Source organism: Oncorhynchus keta, chromosome 18, assembly GCF_023373465.1.
Source record: "Oncorhynchus keta strain PuntledgeMale-10-30-2019 chromosome 18, Oket_V2, whole genome shotgun sequence".
In the NCBI taxonomy this organism is placed as follows: Eukaryota; Metazoa; Chordata; class Actinopteri; order Salmoniformes; family Salmonidae; genus Oncorhynchus; species Oncorhynchus keta.
Window position 1 is genome coordinate 6,026,413 of NC_068438.1, and position 19,829 is coordinate 6,046,241.

The window sequence follows — 19,829 nt, forward strand, 5'->3', positions numbered from 1 at the left end:
GGAAAGCAATTCAGTAAAAAAATACTTGAAAGTACTACTTAAGTAGTTTTTGGGGGTATCTGTAATTTACTATTTATATCTTTGACTTTACTACATTCCTAAAGAAAAGTATGTACTGTTTACACCATACATTTTCCCTGACACACTGAAGTGCTCACTACATTTTGAAATGCTTAGCAGGACAATAACATGGTCTAATTTATACAATTATCAAAAGAACATCCCGGTCATCCCTATAGCCTCTGATCTGGTAAACTCCCTAAACACATTTCATTTGTAAATGAAAACGATGTAAACAATGTCAGTGTTGGAGCGGGCCCCTGGCTATCCGTAAATACTTTTTTGAAACAAGAAAATTATGCTGTCTGGTTTGCTTAATATAAGGACTTTGAAATTATTTACACGTAAGTACATTTTAGCAATAATATTTACTTTTGATACTTATATTTAAAACCAAAAACTTTTAGTCTTTTACTCAAGTAGTAGTTTACTGGGTAACTTTCACTTAAGTCCGTATCTATTAAAAAGGTATCTTAAGCTTTTACTCAAGTATGACAAATTGGGTACTTTTTCCACCACTGCCTTTGCACTAACTAGCCAGGTTGGGAGAACTAGAACGAAAGCACAGGCCAAAAGGGAGAGTAGTCTCATAACATTCTTCTTTTACTTTACGATTAGGCCTCAACAAGCACAGGAAAATGTGGCTTTGAAAACGTGCCTCTGAACACAACTGAAGAGGAGACATAAAGCACACAGCAAAGAGTCAAGCTGAATGTCAAATATACTGTGTCGAATATGGGACACAGCTTGTCATGTTGTACTGACGTAAAACCCCAAGTGGTCAAACCAACCAAAGGTCAGCCTTTCCCACACGATCTACCTCACCACTTGTCTTTAAATTAAATGTTATATTTAAATGTCTGTTAAATGTTTGAAAAGGATGAAAAGTATTTTTGTCTGTTTTTTTGTCGGACCCCAGTAAGACAAGCCGTCGCCATTGGCGTTGGCTACTGGGGATCCTAATCAAATCATAACCATCCGATCATATTGTAAGGACTACCTTATGAGTAGGCCAATCCACTGACGCGCACACACCTTAGCTAGGGATAATCCTTGACATATGAAGAGGGCAAACATTTAGAGGCCATTAAAGTGAGATCTGGTGAAACAGGCAGAACCCGCTCGCTTCTCCTGGGGCCTGAACAGAGAAGTCGTCGTCCCTATTGCGTTTCTGGTCTTGGTAGGGCAGCAGGGAAGGGCCAGCAGGGAAGTTTCCGAATACAGTGCATTCGGAAACTATTCAGACCCCTTGACTTTTGACATTTTGTTACGTTACAGCCGAATTCTAAAATTGATTAAATAAACTTTTTCCGCATCAAGACTATGAAAGCTCTTAAGTCGATTGGTGATCATTGCTGGACAGCCATTTTCAAGTCTTGCCATTGATTTTCAAGACGATTTAAGTCAAAACTGTTACTCTGCCACTCAGGAACAACTCCAGTGGCCTTGTGTTTTAGGTTACGGTCTTGCTGAAAGGTGAATTTGTCTCCCAGTGTCTGTTGGAAAGCAGACAACCAGGTGTTTGCCTGTGCTTGGCTCCATTCCGGTTTATTTTATCCTAGAAAAGAATTCCCCAGTCTTTGCCAATGACAAGCATACCCATATTATGACGCAGCCACTTTCCCCAAACACAACGCTTTGTATTGTGGTTGAATCGGTGTTTGAAATTCACTGCTCGACTGAGGGACCTTACAGATAATTCTGTGTGGGGTACAGTGATGAGGTAGTTATTCAACAATCCATGCAACTTATGTGACATAAGCTAATTTTGACTCCTGAACATATTTAGGCTTGCCATAACAAAGGGTTGAATACTTTGACTCAAGACATTTCAACGTTTTATTTTTAATTCATTTGTAAACATTTCATTAAAAAAATATTCCACTTTCAAATTATAGGGGTAGTGTGAGTAGACCACTGACAAAACCTCAATTTAAATCTATTTTAATTCTGGCTTTTAAAAGAAATCAAGTGGTGTGAATGCTTTCAGATGGCACTGTAGCGGTCATCTAAATCAGGCTGTAAACAAATTTGACCTTTAAGCTGATAGTAATGCCTCCTTTTGCCTCTAGATACAGCCTAAAGCTCCCAACTGAATATTTTTACAGAGGGGAAAATGGCATTTCTGGAGTACGTCTACGCGACTACTCCTTCAGAAGGGTTTACTGCCCAAGCTAGCTGCATCCAAGTGCAGTCTGACCCCAATTTCTCCCTGTGTGTCAATCTCCCCTTCACTTCCTTCCTCCTCTGAGTTTTCCCCCTTTCACCACAGCGGCTGGGAGGAGCGTAGAGGGGAGTGTGGAGACACTTATCAGTGCTGAGAGGGACAGTCTCTGGGTGCCATACAATTAAACTTGGTAGATTCAAAGCAATGTTCTGTGGTAGGTGGACCGGCCGTGTCAATGTTTGAATGTTAGTTGATCAAACACCTGTAAGAATTGGGCTGATTCTCAGAGTTCTACACGTGGAGCAATGCTTTTCTATTGAGCAGACAGTGAAATCCCCTGTAGATTTTTAGAGCCATGTCCGTTCTACTCATTCTATGCTGGGCACGGTGTCTGTGAAGGGACTAGGACTGGGTCCAGGTGTCCCTGACTCAGCCAAGCTGCCACAGATGAACACAGTCTGCACTAGCAAGAGCATCCGAGTCATCTGCGGACTGCATGTAGGACTGAAACTTCAGAGGATAGCATTGTTTTCAATCAAATGGGAGGGAGGAGGAAGAAAGAAAGCGAGGGGGAACAACTGAATGCTGCTTTGACGATAACAGCATATTACTTTTGATGTTCTTTGGTAAATCATCTCTTCTGAAAGATAACTTTGATCTCGGATGTCAATTAATATTAACGTTCTGCAATGACCGACACAAATTAGCGTGGTAGACAAAGCATGGAATGACATAGTCAGTGCACGATGGAAAGTGAAAGTCACCTGAGCTAATCATTTGTGGCTGAAGGGTCACTGACTGTGACTCAGGGTGTTGATGACATGGTGACACAGACATGCTAAGCCATGCCAACCGGCATGGGTCTTTAATGATCAAGGTTGACAAAAGACGAAAAGGAGACTAGGAGAGGAAGAGTAGAGCCATGCACACCTGATGAGGAACTGCACTTGTCACTCAAAGAAAATCCATGCAACACTGAGGCATGCAACATCACAGGTTCTTTAATAGACACTCCATTTCAGTCTGTGACCTGTATCGATCGGCTCCCGCATTGAGGGGACAAGGAGAAGTAGAAATGGCAAAGCAGCCATTTTGTAGGGTTGAGAGGTCCCCAGGACTGGGCGTAGGGTTCAGAGGGAAGCGACAGGAGGACTGGGCCTGGTGAAGCAATCAGTCAGCAGTCACAGGCCATTGACTGTGTGGAATGAGGGGAGCCCTCTGGACGAACGGAGCAGGTACTGGACCTGACGGCCTACTTAACAACTGAGTGTTGAGAGTCTTAAATAGCGCCCTGCTCCCCCGTCCCCATCCCTGCCATTTCACACCACCATGCTGCACAGGGTGGCAGCAACGTCATTCACACATGACAGCTGACACTGGTCACAGGGGGCGAGGAACGCATGGTCCATGAAAGAGAGAAAGGCCTACGCTACGGGGCAGAGCTCTGCTGACAGTGGCCTGGATGGATGCCTGCTGGATAGGCCTTTCCCGACTAAACAGAATCTTGTTAGACCTAGAGTCGTCTGTTTTTTCGACCAATCTATTGTTTAAAATTTTTAAACATGTATTTTTTAAAGACACAAGAGTGAGCAAGAGATAAAGATAGCCTAACCAGAAGAATAAAAATAACCTGTTCCCGATCCTCCTCCAGATTCTGCCGTTAAGCTAGGGGTCGGCAACCTTTTCCATTTGGAGTGCCAATCTATCTTACCATTTCTACTGATCTGCATGCCAGTTCTGATTTTCATGTGTACATTTTCGTGGAACAGTTTCATTTAAATTTATAATTAAGTCTTCGTATCTTAATCAATATTCTAAAACTAACATCTATAGCCATTGGCAACTATGTAAAAACAGCCTACATAAAGCCAACAAATACAAAACCGCCTACAGGTAGAAAACATCCTGATAAAAATAAATATATCCTAGAAATCACATTGGCTACGCATGGCCTGTCTGCAAAGAACCCGAAACACTACCAACTACTTACTTGGGCCTGGCAAACTTGTGCTAGCAAACAATGTATGAAATATTCTGAGCCCTCAGTTTCCCATGCCAGTGAGCTCTGGACAGACATAGCTGAAGGCTATTTGCGCAAGGGATAAGACGTCATCAGGTAGGCCTATTTCATTACGTTTCCACCGAATAAGAGCATGACATTTATTCCCCCTTTTACGCCTAGTGGTTATCAAAAGAGAGCTGGAAATATTTTTTAAATAGGCCATGTTGAGGAACTATTGCCATTCTCAATGATGTAAAAACAGACTTGTTTACTTGCTGTTTGAGGTGAAGAAAAACATACTTTGTCTTAACTCACCACCACTGTGGAGCTTCTCAATCAGAAATACTATCAAGATCCCCAAATGGGCACATTTATTGGCCTACATTTGCGCGCAGGCCAGGTAGCCTTGGCTTACTTCTATGCATAATCAGTTGTCGTCCTTACTCAAGATTGACAGGAGGCTACAAACAAAAGACAACGAATAAATTGACAACTCGTCAATTTACGTTGTGCGGTCCTCAAACAATGAGAACAATAAAATACTACTACTACTAATAATAATAATAATAATAATAATATTGAATGCATTAACAAAAATGACTAATCAAACAAACACTGTAGATTAGAAATGATAGGAATTAACAGTAAATGTACAACTGGTGATCGCAATGGATTAGTCCAGACAGGAATGAAAGAGAGGTCTCGTGTGCAGTACAAAATATATATAGTTGCAACTGCTCGTCTTAAAAAAATCTTGGTCGCCCAACAGCCAAACAACCGACCAGTCGACTAAATGGGGTCAGCCCTACAGCTGGGGGAGGGTCAGGGTGGACAAAAACCATATCAAAGCAGGGAGCCCCCTACAGCTCCACATAGGAGGAAAAATAGGTGGATGGATACCTGAATCCATCTGAAACACCCGTTGAGGTAGTTAAGCAAATTTTACATAATAGAAACTAGGGTTGGGTTTATCCAGATTTTCATATTGTCCTCTCATCTTAGGGTTTACGATATTACCGGTTTAGTACAGAAGGGGGCGCCATAAAACAGGGAAAAAGCCCATTGGATGCTAACAAAATGAACGCAAGTAAGAGCGAATATCCATGAGGCTGCTAGCGAAATATTCTAACGGGTGAAAACTAAAAACTAACTACAAAGACAGGTAATCAATCTCATGAAGTTATACATAACAGTGCATTCGGACAGCATTCAGACCCCTTGACCTTATCCCCCAAAAATGTACGTTACAGCCTTATTCGAAAATGTATTGTTTTTTCCCCCTCAATCTACACACAATACCAAATAATGAAATTTTGAATTGTTTGCAAATGTATAAAAAAACCCTGAAATATCACATTTAAATAAGTATTCAGACTCTTTACTCAGTAAGTACTGAGTTGAAGCCCCTTTGGCAGCGATTACAGCCTCGAGTCTTCTTGGGTATGATGCTACAAGCTTGACACACCTGTATTCTCCCATTCATCTATGCAGATCCTCCAAGCTCTGTCAGGTTGGATGGGGAGCGTCGCTGCATAGCTATTTTCAGGTCTCTCCAGAGATGTTCGATTTGGTTCAAGTCCGGGCTCTGGCTGGGCCACTCAAGGACATTCAGAGACTTGTCCCGAAGCCGCTACTGCGTTGTCTTGGCTGTGTGCTTAGGGTGGTTGTCCTGTTGGAAGGTGAATCTCTTCCCCATGTCTGAGGTCTTCAGCAGGTTCTCATCAAAGATCTCTCTGTACTTTGCTCCATTCATCTTTCCCTCAATCCTGACTAGTCACCCAGTCCCTGCCACTGAAAAACATCCCCACAGCATGATGCTGCCACCACCATGCTTCACCGTAGGGATGGTGCCAGGTTTCCCTCAGACCTTCTGGAAGGTTCTCCCATCTCCACAGAGGAACTCTGGAGCTCTTTCAGAGTAACCATTAGATTCTTGGTCATCTCCCTGACCAAAGCCTTTCTCCCCCAATTGCTCAGTTCGGCCGGGCGGCCAGCTCTAGGTAGACATTCAATGCTGCAGACATTTTTTTGTACCCTTCCCGAGATCAGTTCCTCAACACAATCCTGTCTCGGAGCTCTACGGACAATTCCTTCGACCTTACGGCTTGGTTTTTGCTCTGACATGCACTGTCAACTGTGGGACCTTATATTAGGCAGGTGTGTGCCTTTCCAAATCAATTGTGCAATCAATTGAATTTACCACAGATGGACTCCAATCAAATTGTAGAAACATCCAGGATGATCAATGGAAACCAGATGAACCTGAGCTTCATTTCAAGTCTCATAGCAAAGGGTCTGAATACTTATTTAGATAAGGTATTTCAGATGATTTTTTATACATTTGCAAAAATGTCTAAAAACCTGTCATTATGGGGTACTGCGAGTAGATTGATGAGGATTATTATTATTTTTTTAAAAATCTGTTTTAGAATAAGGCTGTAACGTAACAAAATGTGGAAAAAGGGTCTGAATACTTTCCAAACGCAGGAGCAACCTAATGTCATTTTTGGTGAGTTAGGACATTTACAAGTGAATGTGAACGAGACACATTGTGCAAATGAACAAAGTTTTGACTCATGCTTTATGACAGAAGAACTGGCTCTGGAGCAGCATGTGTACACGCTGTGTCTGTGTGGAGTCTGGAGTCGATTGGGCAACGGGCCCGTCTGCTCTGCTCGAAGACGATGGGGGAGGAGCAGACGGGCCGAGAACAGAGGAGAAAAGAGGAAATCCAGATACAAATAACTCATGCAAAAGGGATTTGACTTCTCAAACACTGCAGAAAGATAGGACAATGATGCCCCGTCACCTTATTAAATTCTGCCATTTACTTAGAAAACTAGCAAGTTAACTTTAGGGGTCACGTTATTGCGGAATTCTACGTTTTTTTTCACGCAGCAAAATTATTATTATTTTTAAAGACAAAACTCAGATCTAAAATGCTTCTTATTGTCATTTCTGCTAGACATCAGAGAAACTCTGTGCTTCAGTTGCACCTCTCCATTCGGATGAGAATTCACTAACGGCATTCCATCAGCAGACAGCGCTCTGACTGACGGTGTAGCTACTTTTCTTGGTGTAGCCAGCATACATTTCTCCAGTAAAATGCGATATTAACTTTAAGGCAAACAATAGGAACTGTACACTGAACAAAAATAAACGCTGCAACAGGCAACAATTTCTAAGATGTTATTGAGTTACAGTTCATACAAAGACATCTGTCAATTGAACTAAATTAATTATGCCTCTATGGATTTCACATGACTGGGAATACAGATATGCATCTGTTCACAGATACCTTAAAAAAGGTAGTTAGTATCTGGTGTGACCCCCATTTGCCTCATGCAGCGAGACACATCTCCTTCCCATACAGTTGATCAGGCTTTTGATTGTGGCCTGTGGAATGTTGTCCCACTCTTCAACGGCTGTGCAAAGTTGCTGGATAGCGGCGGGAACTGGAAGTGTCATACGCGTCGATCCAGTGCATCCCACACATGCTCAACGGGTGACATCTGCTCCAGGCCATGGAAGAATTGGGACATTTTCAGCTTCCAGGAATTGTGTACAGATCCTTGCGACATGGGGCCGTGCATTATTATGCTGAAACATGAGGTGATGGTGGCACGACAATGGGCCTTAGGATCTCGTCATGGTATCTCTGTGCTTTCAAATTACCATTGATGAAATGCAAGTGTGTTCATTGGCCGTAGCTTATGACTGCCTATACAGTAACCCCACTATGGGGCACTCTGCTCACAACAAACCGTTCGCCTGTGGCCCTCAAAGGTGAGCTTTTGCCGACTGAAGGCGGTTACGACACCGAACGGCAGTCAGGTCAAGACCCTGGTGAGGGTGACGAGCACACAGATGAGCTTTCCGGAGACAATTTTTGCACAAACTGTCAGAAACAATTTGGTTGTGCAAACCCACAGTTTCATCAGCTGTCTGGGTGGCTGGTCTCAGAAAAGGCTGCAAGTGAAGAAGCCGGAAGTGGAAGTCCTGGGCTGGCGTGGTTACGCATGGTCTGCGGAAAATATATTGGTTTTCCATTGTAAACTCATTGCACTTCTGCTGTCATCTGATGAAAACTAAGCTATTTTCTGGCGAATGTGTTTCGATAATGCATTTTCTGTGAAGGAAAACTACAGTTGCACGTCCCTGATCACTCAATTGAAGAAAAAAAATGCATGGTTGGCTTTCAATATAAAACGCAACCCTTCAATAAACAACTGGACTCATATGCTCCCACTTTATCCCATTGTGCTATTTACAAAATATGGTAAAGCTTCATAACGTAAAATAATGTGACATAAGGTGAAATGAACATGATCTGCTTCATCGTATTGCACAAGTAAACTGAAGGTATTTACTTAAAAAGAAGCAACAAATATAAAAATTGATTAAATTGTTAACGGTATTGCGTGTATTGAAAAAACATTGTGGCTACCCCCCCACACACACACACACACCTGGGCTGACATCCTTGGGCTGATCCAAGGCCAGCAGCTGACTGACCATCTTGGAGTGCTGCTTTTCCCCCTGGACCACGTCTGGCCCCACTCACTCATTCAGGGACACATGACTGTGAGAAACAAGAACAGAATGTCCAGGCCAGGCTGTCTAGAAGAAACCAACACAACCACAATGACGCCTCAGGAGGGAGAAAGTTGGAGGGGGGCCTGAGAAGTCAGCAGTCCTGGATTTGGTAGCGATGTGAATCTAGCAATAGCAGGGAATCAAGTGCTCCAGAATCACATGGAATGTGATTATGAAACGATTCCGTGCTAATTCAGAGCTAGCCTGCTGGTCAATAATTAACAGAGGGCACTTAAAAGGAGAGACTAATGCGAGGGAAATGGACAAACTTCTGTTTCTCTCACTGCCTGAGTGAGAAAGTGCCCATATGGGAAGATTTCACCTTCAGACGCAGGCAAACTGTTGCATTTAACATAAATGTAAAGTTCATAACATCCGTTATAAGTGAATTAACGTGTCATTATAACAGGTCATAAAGAGCCACCCCCTCCTGAGGAGGCAAGATAAATATTTTCTTCCATCTTAGTGACTTGTTGATCTGTCATTAATTGTGGTGACAAGCGACATTTCAATTTAAAAGACGGCTTCACGGTAATTGTGATGCCACTGAGCCTCAACGCCGTAGCTGAGGCATTGTCAGGCACAGAGGGATTGTGATATCATGGGCTTAAAACAGTACAACTGAACTGGCTCTCCGCAGGGCCTTGTCTATTTATAAGTGAGCAGGCATTTTGTGACGAGCGCCGGCCAGCACTGTTTAAAACCGATAAGAAGGGTGATTTGTGGGAAGCTAGAATCTCAGGCAACAACAAAAAAATGTAATAGGTAAAAAATAATGAAGGATGGAGGTGGCTGAAGAACAGTTTTTGGGACAATCTTAAACACTGCAAACTCCTAAAGGTAGAGGTCGATTGATTATGATTTTTCAACGCCGATACCGATTATTGGAGGTCCAAAAAAGATGATACCAATTAATCTGCCATTTTTTCCCCCCCCAGGAACACATCAACAACAGCCACCCTCGAAGCATCGTTACCCATCACTCCACAAAAGCCACCCTCGAAGCATCGTTATCCCTTGCAGAGCAAGGGGAACAACTACTCCAAGTCTCAGCGCGAGTGACGTCACCAATTGAAACGCTATTAGCGCGCATCCCGCTAACTAGCTAGCCATCTCACATCGGTTACATCAGCCTAATCTCGGGAGTTGATAGGCTTGAAGTCATAAACAGCGCAATGCTTGAAGCACAGGGAAGAGCTGCTGGCAAAACGCACGAAAGTGCTGTTTGAATGAAGGCTTACGGGCCTGCTGCTGCCCACCACCGCTCAGTCGGACTGCTCTATCAAATATAAAATCATAGATTTAATTATAACATAATAACACACAGAAATACGAGCCTTCGGTCATTAATATGGTCGAATCCGGAAACTATAATTTTGAAAACAATGTTTACTATAAATACGGAACCGTTCAGTATTTTATCTAATGGGTGGCAACCCTAAGTCTAAATATTCATGTTACATTGTACAACCTTCAATGTTATGTCACAATTACGTACATTTCTAGCAAATTAGCTCGCAACGAGCCAGGCGGCCCAAACTGTTGCATATAGAACAAGGCAGTTAACCCACCGTTCCTAGGCCGTCATTGAAAATTAGAATGTGTTCTTAACGGCCTACTTAAATAAAGGTGTAAAAAAAATAATAATAAATAAATAAATAGGCCAAATCGGTGTCCATAAATACAGATTTCCGATTGTTATAAAAACTTGAAATCGGCCCTTATTAATAGGCCATTCCGATTAATTGGTCGACCTCTACCGAGAGGTACGTTGTTTTCATAAGTGGAGGAGAGCAGCTCCCCCGTGTAAACACGCTGGTCAAAATGGTGGGCTCTGAGCACACTGGCTACAGTCCCAATATCCATGACTGAAGTTCAGACAGACACAGTTAAAAGGGCAGGGTTCATGTCATGACCTCAAGCTGCAGGGGCAGAGCAGGACAGACAGTACAAACAGTACACAAAACACACTACAAACTTCAGCCAAGTAAAAGCGTTGGCCCAGGCTCAACAACAAAGCGTTTAGGCCTGTCAGGTCCAACTCTGGTCCAGAGGCACATCACATAGCCTAACGTCACTAAAGAGGATAATCAGACTTCAAGGGTCAGTTCATTACTGGTGCCAATTTCCAAGTGGGCCTTCTTTGTTTTGACATGAGATCCAGCATTCAATTTATTATTTTCTTCAGGGGAAAATTGCTTTCACTTATAACAAAACACAGTGTAGCTAACAGAATCAGAATATTTACAAATATCAACTAATCTCATTTGTATGATACGTCAATGGAAGAACCAACAATAGCCCACATGCTTCTAGCATAATGTAAGGCACTGGTTCCCAACCAGGGTTACTAGGATTCCTGGGGGTACTTGGCCTAACCACAGGGGTAGTTGAGAAGATTAATGAGACCGTAGGCTTACTGGTAAAAATGTTAATGCACTTGAGGGGGTACGTCAGGGGTACTCCGGGCAGAGCTAAACTCAGTTGGTGGTACAGTATACAAAAAAGGTTGGGAACGAACCACTGATGTAAGGAGTCAGCACATGGTTTTCCCACGAATGCCCGAGAGAAGGAGAAAGGATGGACGAGAGATGGAAAGGGGAAGGATGAGAGAGGGAAAGGGAGGTGGAATAAGGAGGGAGGAGAGGAAGCAAAGCTGCTAAGAGTCATGATGGGAAGTTCAGGAATCTGGAGGAAATTATGCAACATTCAATCCCCAGCCAGGACTGGGGAAGTGCTCCAGGACAAAAGAGCCTAGGACTCCTTGTACAATCTCACTGCAGGGTGACACTATGCAGGGAATAGTTTCATCTATCAATTTGTTCAGATTAAAAAATCCCCTTCAATATTATCGAGGCTAGTCTCTACAACACCCAGTGGATGTGTATTTCAATTGGAGGTTGACCGATTATGATTTTGTTTTAAAAAGCCGATCCCAATTAATTCGGACGATTTTTTATTTTTATTTGTAATAATGACAATTACAACAATACCGAATGAACACTTATTTTAACTTAATATAATGCATCAATAAAAATCAATTTAGCCTCAAATAAATAATGAAACATGTTCAATTTGGTTTAAATAATGCAAAAACAAAGTGTTGGAGAAGTAAAAGTGCAATATGCGCCATATAAGAAAGCTAACGTTTGAGTTCCATGCTCAGAACATGAGAACATACGAATGTTGGTGGTTCCTTTTAACATGAGAAGTCAATATTCCAAGGTAAGAGGTTTTAGGTTGTAGTTAATATAGTATTTATAGGACTAGTAACCAGAAGGTTGCAAGTTCAAACCCCCGAGCTGACAAGGTACAAATCTGTCGTTCTGCCCCTGAACAGGCAGTTAACCCACTGTTCCTAGAGCGTCATTGAAAATAATAATTTGTTCTTAACTGACTTGCCTAGTTAAATAAAAGGTTAAAAATAATAATAATAATAAATCATAGACTTAATTATAACATAATAACACACATAATAACGAGCCTTTGGTCATTAACGTCTTGACGCTACCCATCCCTGTCGCTGGATCATTTTTGTCAGCAACCGCTGAATAGCATAGCACAGTCAATTAATATTACTAAAAAATATTCATATTCATGAAATCACAAGTGCAATATTGCAAAACACAGCTAGCCTTTTGTTAATCCACCTGTCGTCTCAGATTTTGAAATTATGCTTTACAGCGAAAGCAATCCAAGCGTTTGTGTAAGTTTATCGATAGCCTAGCATAGCATTATGTACACTTAGCATCAGGAAGCTTGGTCACGAAAATCAGAAAAGCAATCAAATGAACCGTTTACCTTTGATGATCTTCAGATGTTTGCACTCACAAGCCTCCCAGTTACACAACAAATGTTCCTTTTGTTCCATAAAGATTATTTTTATACCCAAAATACCGACGTTTGTTTGTCGCGTTATGTTCAGAAATCCACAGGAAAGAGCGGTCACGACAACGCAGATGGAAATTCCAAATAGTCTTCATAATGTCTACAGAAACATGTCAAACGTTTTTTATAATCATTCCTCGGGTAGTTTTTAAAATATATATTCGATAATATATCAACCGAGTGTGTAGGTTTTTCAATAACAGCGGGAGGAACAATGGCAGCTTTACTCTGTAGCGCAAAAACTCACTCAGAGCCTCCACCTATCCACTTACGCAATGTGATCTTTCACGCTCATTTTTCAAAATAAAAGCCTGAAACTATGTCTAAAGACTGTTGACACCTTAGGGAAGCCAGAGAAAAATTAATCTGGTTGATATCCCTTTAAATGGAGGATAGGCATGCATAGGAACAGAAGGGTTTCAAAATAAGAGGCACTTCCTGATTGGATTTTCCTCAGGGTTTCGCCTGCAATATCAGTTCTGTTATACTCACAGACAATATTTTTTACAGTTTAATGTTTTTCCAAACATAAAAATAGTGCCCCCTAGCTTCAAGAGGTTAATATGATTTTAAGGAAGGCATTGGTGTTTATGGTTAGGTACAGTCGTCCAACGATTGTGCTTTTGTCGCAAATGCGCTTTTGTTAAATCATCCCCCTGCGTTGCATCGATGCAATGCAGGACATGGTAGATAAACGAGTAATATAATCAGCCATGTGTAGTTATAACTAGTGATTATGATTGATTGATTGTTTTTTTTAAAGATAAGTTTAATGCTAGCTAGCAACTTACCTTGGCTTCTACTGCATTCGCGTAACAGACAGGCTCCTTGTGGAGTGCAATGAGAGGCAGGTGGTTAGAGCGTTGGACTAGTTAACTAAGGTTGCAAGATTGGATCCCCCGAGCTGACAAGGTGAAAATCTGTCCCTGAGAAAAAAAAATCTGCCCCGTTCTGCCCCTGAACAAGGCAGTTAACCAGTGGCGTGCCGTGGGCCTGGGCCTTCAGTGAGGTCCTACACAGTCCCACAGAATTAATCCACCTCTTATTACCATCATTATGATGCTATGGCTCTGGACACTATACATACAGAAACGCAGTATAACCAGGCGCTGCGTCGCACCCAAAGCAGTTTCACCGTGATGATAAAGACAACTATTCACTGAAAATAAAAGAAAGAAAACAAATCATTTGCAGCATAGGCTATTGGCCATTTTATTTTGTTAATATATAGGCTATTTAAAATTAACGAAATAAAGTGCGAAACATACATACACATTTAATAAAAAATGAAATGCATTGTATGCCTACTCACCAAAGACTGACTATTTGAACACAAAATCCATCCTCCTTTCTTTCCTCAAGAAGACTTCAATGACTCTGTTGTACAGTCTATCTGTGTGTTTTAGTTCCACCAATAAGTCCTTTTCTATCGACATGGAGGATAATGCTGAAAGCCGAGTCTGTCCAGTAGCATGGGTGAACTTGAGATGCGGGCTGTGTCATCATAGATTTGACTGAACCTGTGCCTCTCTCGCTCAATTGTAATAATAGGCATTCCCAGCAGTACAGATTGCAGTGCTTCTCGGAGCCTGCGAGCCATTAATAGCGCTCGTCGTTGGAACTTTGAAAGTGGCAAACGAACCCCTTTCCCGCCTGTGACAGGCTTTGTAGCATCGGGCGACCTCTCCTTACAATGTCTAACTTTTCTTGAAAAGTTCGTCTTGAGAATGGCGTTATAATTATATCCTCGACCAAATCGATATCTTCTCCTCCTTCCGCCATTGTGGGTTGAAAAAACAGCTTAGTAGTACGCAAATTAATTTGTTTATCAAATTCAGATTCCTAGTTCTGAGGTTCTGCATAGACCTGCCCATAGGACCTGCCTCTCAATATTGGTAATCCAATCAAAAGACGTGCACGCACTACGCCTGCTAGCTGGCTCCTGTGTAACACTGGAGCCAGCCAGCAGGCATACAATAGCCAACTCTAAAGCTGATTGGTTGACACTAGATGTTCATTTCCATTCACTTTAAACTACAAGCGCCCGCACTGTTGATTCTGAAGGCCTGAGGGCAGATTTTAGACCCCTGGCAACACATGATGGCTGAATATGATTGGATAAAAGATCTAACAAAGACCAGCCCTCCAAATCTCAACCTGGGGCTGGAAGCAGTGCAATCAAGAGGAAAGCTATGAAATGAAGAGTACTCTCTGGGGAATAATTTTATATATATTTGTGGGAAAATATATATATTTTTAAAAGTATATTCTGATGATGTTTAGGCCAGCAGAGAAGGCTTTGCTGGCCCTGACGGCCCACCACTGCAGTTAACCCACCGTTCCAAGGCCGTCATTGAAAATAAGAACGTGTTCTTAACTGACTTGCAAAGTTAAATAAAGTTGAATATTTATTTATTTATTTTTTAAATCGGCAGCCAAAAATACCAATTTCCGATTGTTATAAAAACTTGAAATCGTCCCTAATTAAATCAACCATTCCGATTAATCGGTCGACCTCTAATTTCAATGGCAAACTACATCGTGACATCTACCTACATCTATATCCACAAGCACCGCAGAAACGAAACAGACACCATCTCGTAAGGCATCTTGTATCCTAGAAGCCACATAAACTATGACCATTCTGAACATGTCAGCATGTGAGACAACAAAGAAAGGCTAAACAATTTCATGACTTGTAGCTACTACTACTACTACAAACAGGCCTAAACCACTATGGAAATAAGAGCCTACAGTTTGATTGATTTGATTGATTTTGATGTCAAAATATAACACCTAGTGAATTCACCTCTAGTCTAGCACAGTGTGAATAAAATGGAGAAGCATCCCGTGTCTGGGTCTGCTCCAGGTGGAGAGAGCAGCACTAAGCACTTGAGGCCAAGTTTGTTCCTCCTGACTGCTTAGATGAGGTTTGGGCAGTGAAGAGCAGATCCTAGACCTGTGAGTTAAGGAAGTCTCCAGGCCGGAGCCATGGTGACGATGATCGAGTCCAAGTGAACCATGAAGAGGCTCGGGGGGGGGCGGGGATGGAGATACGTTTCATTTCCTGGGCCACGGTTGGATCAGTCACTGCCCATCACACCCGCTCAAGACACACTTCTCCATGAGTGAACATGACCCTGGGAAAGACAGCTGAACCAAGAAACGCACAGAGACAGAGAGATCTAGGCTAGGCCTACTCCTTCATGCAATATCAAAGAAGAGGAAGGAAAGAAAAAAAAGACAGACAAGGATATTGGATGGGGATCGAGGACACTGCACGCTTGTTATGAATACTAGGCCCATGCCTCAAACTTCCTGGGATGTCTAGATCTGGATGTTTCAGATGGTGAAAATGGAAATTATGAACGTGTTGAGGGAGTAAAACATCAGTAGACAACATCGCTCAGTCTTCTGCAGCACTTACGATAGACGGGTTATCATCATGATTAAAACTCATTTAACATTGGCCTGAAATATCTACCACTTAGGGCTGGGTGGTATACCGTATTTGACTCTATACAGGTATTGATGCACTTACAGCTTTGAGTATTTACTTTACCTTCTATAACGGTATTTCAATGTTTGGTTTGTTAAATGTGATACACAGCTCTGGCGTGTAATGTCAGTTTCTATAGTTTACGCCATTTGCTAGTTCAGTCATCTCTCCCCCTCTGTTGCATGCCACTAACCACACCAAGCCCTCTGTCACTCAGAGGATAGAGCAGTTGCTCGACAATGGAGTAACGATCATTTTCTTACAGTTCCCTCTGCATGGTCAGACCGACGGGCTCCAGAGTGGCACAGCCGTCTAAGGCACAGCCGTTTAAGGCACTCAGTGCTAGAGGCGTCACTACAAACACCCTGGTTCGAATCCAGGCTGTGATTGGCCGGCCGTGATTGGGAGTCCAACAGGGCGGCACACAATTGGCCCAGCGTTGTCAGGGTTTGGCCGTCATTGTAAATAAGAACTTGTTCTTAACTGACTTGCCTAGTTAAAAAAAAAAAGTTAAATGAAAAAGTAAACATGCAACAATGTTGGTGGCGTGCTACTTTCCACAAGGAAACACCGGCTATTCCCATGCTGGGTAGGCAATGCCGTACACCAAATAAAACTGTGATTCACATTTTCAAACCGTCCATTTAGATTTTCCAACGGGGCTATACATTTGAGTGAGGTTTTTTAGCCTCGTTTCAATGCCAAAAATAAAATTAAACCATTTAGTGTTCAGCAAAATAACAACAATGTCAAATACAGTTAAGGTAGCCTAGTCAAACAATAAACATCCAATCACATTGACCGTTACTCTCTCACGACATTTTGAAAGGAAACATGCCCATTTGAAAAATAAGCCACAGGAGTTTTTTTTGAGCGAGAATTAATACAACTTTCGAGTAGTAAGACATGTATAAAAGCAACAGATACCATTAATAAGAAGAGGCTAGAAGTGTCTTATATGGTGAGCTACCGAGTGGCTAGGACAGGCAAACTCCATATTATTGTGGAGGACTTAATTCTTCCTGCTACTGCAGATAAGGCTGGGACAATGCTGGGGGAAAGGTAAAAAAAGCTAGAGAGGCAATGCCTTCATCAAACAACACTGTTTCACTACGCATCAGTGACATGGCAGGAAATGTTTTGAAATAATTCCTGCTTCGCATACAAGCCAGTGAATTATATTTGTTACAGCTGGATGAGTCAACAGACATGGCGGGGCCTGGCACATGTCCGTTACATTTATGTGGAGTCAATTCAGGAAGACATCCTCTTCTGCAAACAAGGACAACAGAAGAATATATTTTTAAAGTACTGAACAGATTTGTGACATCAAATGGACTTTGGTGGTCAAGATGCGTTGGTATCTGTACTGACGGAGCAAAAGCCATGACAGGGAGACATAGTGGAATAGTAACACACGTGCAAGCAGTTGCTCCCGACGCCACTTGGGTATACTGCAGCATCTACCGAGAGGCTCTTGCTGCCAAGGGAATGCCTGGCGGCTTGAAAGACGTTTTGGGCACTACAGTGAAAAAATTGTTAACTTTGTTAAAGCAAGAAAACTGAACTTATTATTGCATAATGCAGAAAATACACATGGGCAGCGAGAAAAGTGCACTGGTTATCAAGGGGCAAAATATTGACACATTTTTTTAAAATTGAGAGACGAGCTTAAAGTGCTCTTTACTGACCATCATTTTCACTTGTCCGACTGTTTGCATGATAACGAGTTTCTCACATGACTGGCCTATCTGGGTGATGTTTTTTCTTGCCTGAATGATCAGAATCTAGGATTACAGGGACTCTCTGCAACTATATTCAATATGCGGGACAAAATTGGGGCTATGATTAAGAAGTTGGAGCTCTTCTCTGCCTGCATTAACAAGGACAATACACAGGTCTTTCCATCAATGTATTATTTGTTGTGTGCAAATGAACTCAAGCTTACGGACAATGTCAAATGTGATATAGTGAAGCATCCGAGTGAGCTGGGTGCGCAATTACGGAGGAACTTTCCAGAGAAAAAAAATACTCACACTCATTCTAGTGTTTAATAAATATTGTCAAAAAACAACATTTGAGAGTGCGCTGACCCTGGTGCTAGAGGGGGTATGCAGCTGGAGGTTGAATGTTTGAAGGGGTACAGGACGATAAAAGGTTTGGGAACCACTGCTATACACTATTACGTTTGTGTATCTTATGGTCTGCAAACTATCTGCTCGTTTGTCTTTTCTTTGCACGGTGTTGCTAAAAATAGTGATAGCCACTTATGCTAACCAGTTAGCTGGCTTGCTAGATTGCTAAATGTTCCAAGAGTCAGAGCAAACGCAGCTAACTAATACTGTCTGGTACCAGCGCTGGTGTAGGCCTAGATAAGCATGGTTGTACAACGGTATCTTATCTTAGAGAGGAATAGGCGAAGCATGAATGTAAGCTAGCTACACAAAGTTAGAAAACATGTCATGTAACAATTAGGGTCACATGGAAACACTGACAAAGACATTCGTTCTTACCCTGTCAATAATTCCTCCCGGGTTTATTCCAAGATGCTGACCACTATATTCTAACTATTGATGGGTTCTGACTTCTAAACTTGAAATATCCTTATTCATGTTACTGTGGGAGACGGAAATGCAGAACATTTACATTGTCAGAACATTGTTAGACATCCTATGGAAAGGAGAAGGGCCACAGTCTGGTACAAGTCAACAGGACAGCCGTGAGTTTGGGAAGAGTGAGGAATTTAGGCAGAGGTCAGATGAAGTGAGAAAGAACAGGCAACGCTAAAGTCCTGTCTAGCAACAGATATGTAATTGGCTGGCCAGATTTGTGAGGAGACTCCGCATAGGAGGAAAGTTTAAATACCAGTGCTTGTGTAAATATTTCTGTCTTATGCAGCTGCATGGTCCAGTGGGTGAATAAACTTGGTTTGAGCTTTACTCGTCGTCCGTGAGTGTTACTCTGCTTATTTAGAACCGAACACTATAGAATCAGAATAATTATTATATTTCCATGATTCCAATAGTTCACCAATTAACTGGGCCTATATTGTTTGCCCATATCATACTTTGTGGCACAAAGTGGAAATGATCATTAAAGTGCAGGAAATGCAGATATTGATGAAAATGATTTTTGCTTGGAGTAGGCTTGAACACTATAAATGGAGAAAGGCCCATTGAAATCACTTATAAGATGTGTTGCCCACCTAGGGTCATGAACTACACATAAAGCATATTTACAACTATTATTAAAAAACATAAAATACCATCATAAATGTCAAAGACATCGTGGTGTGATATTTTGTCCATATCGCCCAGCCCTACCACCATTTTGTCCTATTTACTGTTGGCAGTGTATCTGACATGACTGATGGTATTGTATTGACAGAAATATAGGAATGCACACAATAATCAAGATATCAGTCATGCATCTACCCTAGATGGCAGAATGTTATCTTGAATCATGTGATGTCCCTGGCACCCTCCCTCTCCGGCCACTGGATCTTTGAAACTGATAACTTCTTGGCGGCCATGTCCGTAACCTCAAGAACTGCCGTGATGTAACGGGGGGGGCGTCGCCATGGATTTTTCCCATGAGTAAACCCATCGAGATAATTC

The 19,829-nt window shown here is 42.0% G+C and overlaps 1 protein-coding gene across 2 annotated transcripts in view; it reads right to left on the reverse strand.

Moving 5' to 3' along the window:
- Window positions 1-19,829, reverse strand: part of LOC118396815 (protein phosphatase 1 regulatory subunit 37-like) — a 52,635-nt gene that overhangs the window by 29,569 nt on the left and 3,237 nt on the right. The window contains exon 1 of one of the 2 annotated variants that reach the window (XM_052467293.1): window positions 8,699-8,762. The exons of the other annotated variant lie outside the window; for it this stretch is intronic. Coding sequence (XP_052323253.1) covers window positions 8,699-8,747 — 49 coding nt within the window. The 5' untranslated portion in view covers window positions 8,748-8,762. Of the gene's footprint in view, window positions 1-8,698; window positions 8,763-19,829 lie in introns of those variants that run through there. 2 annotated transcript variants of the gene reach the window in all.